This window comes from Topomyia yanbarensis, chromosome 3, assembly GCF_030247195.1.
Source record: "Topomyia yanbarensis strain Yona2022 chromosome 3, ASM3024719v1, whole genome shotgun sequence".
In the NCBI taxonomy this organism is placed as follows: Eukaryota; Metazoa; Arthropoda; class Insecta; order Diptera; family Culicidae; genus Topomyia; species Topomyia yanbarensis.
In genome coordinates this window covers 324,567,594-324,575,130 of record NC_080672.1, presented here as the reverse complement: position 1 = coordinate 324,575,130, position 7,537 = coordinate 324,567,594, and the positions used below count along the sequence as shown (strand labels likewise).

Genomic DNA, 7,537 nt, shown 5'->3' with positions numbered 1-7,537 from the left:
GTGAACAGTGAATTTAAAGGTAAAATTAAGATTTCCTATGATCGATTTATTTAATTAAAGCTAAGTATTTGGCAGTATTCATACTTTGAACAGAAGCCACACTTACGTGCAATTGGCGCCACTAGTTAAATTTATCAATTAATTGTAAGTAAAACATGTTTAAATATTAATCTAAAATCACAATATAACAGATTATGTAACCTAGATTCAACAAAACCACACAGATTGTTACAAAAGACGGAAATCAGGTCGAAAAAGACTAAAATTGTAAGTTAACCTAACATTTTGTAACCTAGCTTAAGAACTAATGAATTAAAATATTATAGCTTGAAGCTTACTCTGCTAAACGACGAGTTTGACTAAAGATCGTCTGAAAACGATTCCGTCCGTAACAAATCTTCAAGAATTTTACGGTAATAATATGTCGCCGAAATTAAAACCAAAAAAACTGAGTGCTGTACGAACACTGTCGTTGGAGGAACAGTTAATCGGGGACAAATGTCCAGCTTGCCACGAATCGGATATTGCGGATAACATGATGGTTCAATGCGACCGGTGTGACCAATGGTTTCACTTCACTTGTGCTGGAGTGGACGAAGGGATAAAAGATACCAGTTTTGTATGCGTTATCTGTGTTTATCGCAGTACTCCAGCAAGCACACACTCAGGGAGATCTGAAAAGTCGAGAATCTCGATGAGAATCCAACTCGACTTACAACGACTAGAAGAAGAGAAAGCAATAAAACAGAAGTTACTTGAAGACAAATCTGAGCTAAATAAGGAATTCGTCGGGAAGAAGTATGAGCTACTGCATGCGGAGTTAATAGATGTTGAAGACAACATAAGTGAGAGGAGTCATCGTAGCAACCGAAGTATTACTAGCAAAGTCCAACAGTGGTTACAAACCCAGGAAAAGTCGACTATGAGTACCGGCATCGGTAAAGCAAAGAACCCAACTGGTCTCACAGCGAATACGGGTACAATACCCAAAAGGACCGCTGCAGTTAACAACGGTGTAAACACGAAGCCATTCACTTCCAGTCCACACAACGCTCAATCTAATCATGCTTTGGGGGATGCAAACAAGCAATACGGTACACTAAATCAGCAATTAGTACCCTACGGAAACCACAAACAATCGCTCTATTCCAGTCCTCAGCAGCCAACTTCAGTGTCAATGCTGACAAATCAACAAATTTCTCCCCTCACAGAGCAACAAAAAAAATCGGCTGTGAGTAAAGATGTCGTAATCTCCCCCAACGAAAAAACTATTGTTAAGCAGCTCGAGAAACAGGTACAAGATCTGCAGCAACAATTGAACCAGTTACAGTCACCCTCGCAAGTTCAGCCAATTTTATCTAGAACTGAAAGCAGACATTTGGCACCGCCGCTCCCACAAGCGGTTAGCGTAAACAGTAAATTTCCTTACGGTGCAGGGTATTTACAACCTCGCCCGCATGTAGCCTTTCCATCTCTAGGACCCGATATGTCAATGGGAAACCCTGTAGGGAACTCTACACCAGTTACTATTCCCCAGCGACAACATTCCTTCGCACCAACGAACCAGGCAAACTCTAACACTTCACTGCTGGTGCACCCCGATAATAAGGGTTCAACGTTCTCCACTCTAACGAGCGTCCCGTGCTACACTGAATCCATTTCTTCGCCTTTGGCCTCACATACACATGCTATAAGCCCATCGGTACACATATGTGAACCAAACGCACAACAACTTGCTGCAAGACACGTCGTCCCAAAAGACCTTCCTATTTTCTTCGGCGACCCGGTTGACTGGCCACTGTTTTACAGTAGCTACCTAAACTCAACGCAAATGTGCGGCTATTCAGAAGCAGAAAATCTTATGAGACTTCAAAGATGTTTGAAGGGTAACGCTTTAGAGGCGGTTCGCAGCTGTCTCCTTCACCCATCGTTCGTCACGCAAATCATCACGACGCTCCAAACACTATATGGACGGCCAGAATTGATTGTAAAATGTCTCCTTGACAAAGTCCGTTCTACTCCTCCACCAAGAGCCGATAAATTAGAAAGCCTCATAAATTTCGGTCTTGTAGTGCAAAATCTATGCGGTCACTTACGGTCGATGGGGATGGATGCATATTTGTCGAACCCAATTTTGTTGCAAGAGCTAGTGGATAAGCTTCCCACCGTTAATAAACTTAATTGGGCAGTGCACCAACAACAAGTTCGATCCGTGGACGTTGGCGTTTTCGGGGACTATATGGCATCACTTGTATCGGCGGTATGCCAAATAACACCCTATAACGAGACGGTTTCGAAGCAAGAGAAACCCAAGAACAAAGAGAGGGGTTTCCTCAATACTCATTCAGCAGAAAACGAATTGAGCAAGTGCGACTTCGAGCGAAACGAGAGCAATGCTGAAAAATTTATTGACTCGCCAAAGCCTTGTCCTGTTTGTAAGAAAGATGGACACAAGGTAAAAGATTGTAGGAATTTCAAAGAGAGCAGCTTGGACAACCGGTGGAAGCTTGTAGAACAATTGTATCTTTGTCGTAGATGCTTAGTAGCTCATGGAAAATGGCCTTGCAAAGCGCCAGTTTGTGGAAAGGATGGGTGCGGTGTACGTCACAACAGTCTTTTGCATCCCGGGAAACCTGATATGTCGGCTATCATTGGAGAACATTCGAAAGGCCCTGAAACAGTGTCGGTTCATCATCAACTGCCTCGTTCAACTTTGTTTCGTGTAATCCCAGTAACGTTATATGGGAAAAAGGGCAAGTTTGAAACTTTGGCTTTTCTAGATGACGGATCTTCCTTGACACTAGTAGAAAAGCATATAGCGAATCAGTTGGGGATTGAAGGCGAGGCAGAGCCACTCTGCTTGCAATGGACGAGCAACGTAAAACGGATGGAAAAAGAATCCAAATTGATTAGCTTGGAAATCTCTGCGTCCAATGGCAACCAACGTCACATGTTAAATAATGTACGGACAGTTGAGAGCCTTGAGTTACCCAGACAGTCGCTACAATTTGATGAGTTAGCAGGAAGATTCCCATACATCAGGGATCTGCCTGTGCAGAGTTTTAAGGAGGGCGCTCCTGGTATATTGATAGGGCTGGATAACGCCAGGCTAATTGTCACACTGAAAAAACGGGAAGGGCATCTCAACGAGCCAGTTGCAGTCAAAACAAGACTGGGATGGACCATTTTCGGATCTATACAGGATGCACGTGCACAAGAAACTCCACAAAACACTAATCTTCACATTTGCGCTCGCTCACGTGACCAAGAATTGAACGAGTTTTTTAACGTAGAGAATCTTGGTGTTACTAGCATCCCAATGATTGAAGCAGAGGATGATCAACGAGCTCGGAAGATTCTGCAAGAGACAACTAAGCGCTTGGGTACCGGAAGGTTTGAAACGGGTTTACTATGGAAATGCGACTACATTGAATTTCCTCACAGTCGGTCAATGGCAGAGCGACGTTTAAAATGTTTGGAACGAAGGCTAGAAAGGCAACCAGATCTATACGCAAACGTCAAGCAGCAGATCAACGATTATCGAAACAACGGCTATGCACATATAGTGACAAAGGAAGAATTGACTAACTCTGACCCCAGGACAGTTTGGTATCTTCCATTAGGAATCGTTTTGAACCCAAACAAACCAGGCAAAGTTCGAGTAGTGTGGGATGCAGCAGCAAAAGTTGATGGCATTTCACTTAACTCTATGCTGTTGAAGGGGCCTGATCTCGCATCGCTACCAACGGTTTTATACGGTTTCCGACAACGTCAAATTGCTATAACTGGTGATATAAAGGAGATGTTCCATCAAATAGTTATTCGTCCTCAGGACCGACAAGCGCAACGATTTTTGTGGCGGGATAATTCAACACAACCAATACAGGAGTACGTGATGGATGTGGCAACCTTTGGTTCAACATGCTCGCCATGCTCCGCGCATTATGTCAAAAATCGGAATGCCGAAGAGTGGAAAGATGTACACCCGCAAGCTGCCATGGCCATAATTGACAACCACTACGTGGACGACTATTTGGACAGTGTAGATACCGAAGAAGAAGCGATTCGCTTGGCGTTAGAAGTGAAAACCGTACACGCGAAAGGTGGATTCCATATTCGAAACTGGTTATCTAATTCGGATGCGGTCATTAAACAGATCGGGGACTGCGGTTCGGAAGCGTCAAAATGTTTTACTCTGGACAAAACGACGGGAGCTGAGAGAGTATTGGGTATGATTTGGTTACCAAATGAAGACGTATTCACGTTTGCTGTCAAGTTTCGAGACGATATCCAGCCCTTGTTGGAGGACTCCAGGAAACCAACGAAGCGAGAAGTCTTACGTGTCGTAATGAGCATATTCGATCCTCTGGGTTTCGTCGCCCCCTTTGTAGTACATGGCAAGTGTCTAATTCAGGATATATGGCGATCGAAGGTAGGATGGGATGAAAAGGTTACTGATGAGATTTTCTCGCGTTGGAAAAAATGGGTTCAAGTACTTGGCAGACTTTGCGAGGTTAAGATTCCTCGCTGCTACTTTCCAGGATACAGTGCGGATAGCTTAGACACGTTAGAACTCCACGTGTTCGTAGACGCAAGCGAAAGTGCATATGCTAGCGTAGCCTATTTCCGTATCGTTGATTGCGGTCGAGTTCGTTGTGCTCTGGTGGCTTCTAAGACAAAGGTTGCTCCGCTGAAGCCAATGACGATTCCTCGTCTCGAATTACAAGCAGCGGTTCTTGGGGCACGTATGGCTAAAACTATACAAGAAAGTCACAAAATTCCAATTAGACTTCGAGTAATGTGGAGCGATTCGAGTACAGTGCTGTCGTGGATTCGTTCTGATACACGACGATATCCCAAATTCGTAGCATTCAGAGTCAGTGAGATTCTTAACGTGACGAGCTTAGATGAGTGGAGATGGCTTCCAACACGTTTAAATGTAGCGGATGAGGCTACGAAATGGGGTACTGGACCAAGTCTCCGTAAAGAAAATCGTTGGTTCCGAGCCCCAGAATTCTTGAACGGATATGAAGTAGAATGGCCAGCAAATAATCTACCATCACCAGGCACGACTGAAGAACTGCGCCCTGTCATTGTTCATCACAGGCAGGCATTCGAACCACCAATGGATTATAAACGATTCTCTAAGTGGGAGAGACTACTTCGGTCAGCGGCCTTTGTTTACCGCTTCATCGAAAACAGTAGGAAAATGTCCCAGGGCAAAAACTCCATCAACACAGGAATTTTATCCCAAGAAGAGCTGCAGAAAGCAGAAGCATGTCTTTGGCGTTGGGTTCAAATGGAAGCATATTCTGAAGAGCTAGCTGCAATCGAAAGGAATCAACAACAGAATCCAGGTGGTATTGTGAAACCAGGATACGCCAGCAAATTAGATGGAGTTTCTGCATTTGTGGATCAGAATGGAATATTAAGGATGGAGGGGCGCATAGGTGTCGCCACGTGCGCACCGTACTCTGCAAAGTTTCCTGCATTTCTTCCTAAAAAACATCCAGTCACTGAACTTCTCGTAGATTTCTACCATCGACGTTACGGACATGGCAGTGGTGAGACGGTAGTAAACGAAATTAAGCAGCACTTCAAAATCGCACGCCTTAGGCCCGTTGTTCGGAAAATAGCAAAGCAGTGTACATGGTGTGCTGTCTATAAAGCAACTCCAGCGGTTCCCAGAATGGCGCCGCTACCGGAAACCAGGGTAACACCTTATGTTCGACCTTTCACCTTCACCGGTGTCGATTATTGTGGACCGTTCATCATTCGGATTGGTCGAAGCAACGTAAAAAGGTGGGTGATGCTCCTCACTTGCTTAACAGTACGAGCGGTGCATTTAGAAATCGCCTGCAGTTTAAGCACTGAATCATGCAAGATGGCACTACGCAGATTCATAGCTCGCAGAGGATCTCCACAGCAGATATACAGCGATCAGGGTACTAATTTTCAAGGAGCTAGAAAAGAGCTAAAGGAAGAATTAGCAAGCATCAATCGTGATCTAGCCGGAACCTTTACGAACTGTACCACCCAATGGCATTTCAATCCACCCGCAGCCCCTCACATGGATGGTGCGTGGGAACGCCTAGTTCGTTCGGTTAAAACTGCACTATTCAATCTTGCACCAGTCAGAAAGCCTGATGAAGAGACCTTTGGAACACTTTTAGCAGAAGTCGAAGGAATTGTCAACTCTCGACCATTGACCTATGTCCCACTAGATGCTGCCGACAACGAGGCTCTTACTCCCAACCATTTCTTGATGCTTAGTTCCAGCGGTGTAGTGCAACCACTTAAGGCGCCGATGGACAGTAGTGCAATCCTCAGATCTAACTGGAATCAAATACAAGCTTTGCTCGATCAATTTTGGACCAGATGGATAAAGGAATACCTTCCAAATATTAACCAACATACAAAGTGGTTAACCGACACCAAACCACTTCAACCAGGAGATTTAGTGATAATTGTGGACGATAGAACTCGTAATAGCTGGACACGCGGTAAAGTCGTCAAAGTGATTCCAGGAAGGGATGGCAGAGTACGTCGTGCAGAAGTAATAACTTCCAGCGGAGTAGTCGAAAGGCCTGTTTCAAGACTGGCTGTACTCGATGTGCTTAGAGGTAGTGTGGCAGAAGAAAGTATCCTGCAACACGGGTCGGGGAATGTTCGCGATGATTGCCACCTCTCGAGTATACGTCTTGATTACGGCCCAGCCATATCTTTACCACTGGCCGCAGAACCGTCAAATGAGGAATGACAGACTGAATTAAACCAACGTCAATCACAATTAAGGCGATGAGCATATCAAATTTACAACAGCGAATATATTTTTCTAAATTGTTACCTAATTTGTCAACTATCCTATACGGTGAACAGTGAATTTAAAGGTAAAATTAAGATTTCCTATGATCGATTTATTTAATTAAAGCTAAGTATTTGGCAGTATTCATACTTTGAACAGAAGCCACACTTACGTGCAATTGGCGCCACTAGTTAAATTTATCAATTAATTGTAAGTAAAACATGTTTAAATATTAATCTAAAATCACAATATAACAGATTATGTAACCTAGATTCAACAAAACCACACAGATTGTTACAAAAGACGGAAATCAGGTCGAAAAAGACTAAAATTGTAAGTTAACCTAACATTTTGTAACCTAGCTTAAGAACTAATGAATTAAAATATTATAGCTTGAAGCTTACTCTGATAAACGACGAGTTTGACTAAAGATCGTCTGAAAACGATTCCGTCCGTAACAGCTGTACTAAATGTACTCATTCACTCTCACTCACGCGATCATACATCCTGTATGAGGCTTACTTGGGTGCTCTCTCAATCACACTTTGATTCACTCTCAAACACTCCCACATGAGGCTGACTTTTGTGCTCACCTTTTACGTTCCATGCTAGGCTTACTTTTGTGCTCGCCCTACCCATCCATGTGAGGCTGACTTGGGTGCTCACCCTATCACCTGATTCACTCTCAATCGTGCCACTCTATTGTACCTTTGTCACTCCCTCTGGCATCCC

The 7,537-nt window shown here is 43.9% G+C and overlaps 1 protein-coding gene across 1 annotated transcript; it reads left to right on the top strand.

The window, feature by feature from the left end:
- The first annotated feature begins 421 nt into the window (after window positions 1-421).
- LOC131688097 (uncharacterized) lies at window positions 422-6,760 on the top strand. Its single transcript, XM_058972249.1, has one exon. It carries the CDS (start codon window positions 422-424, stop codon window positions 6,758-6,760), a length of 6,339 nt encoding a protein of 2,112 aa, XP_058828232.1.
- The last annotated feature ends 777 nt before the right edge of the window (window positions 6,761-7,537 follow it).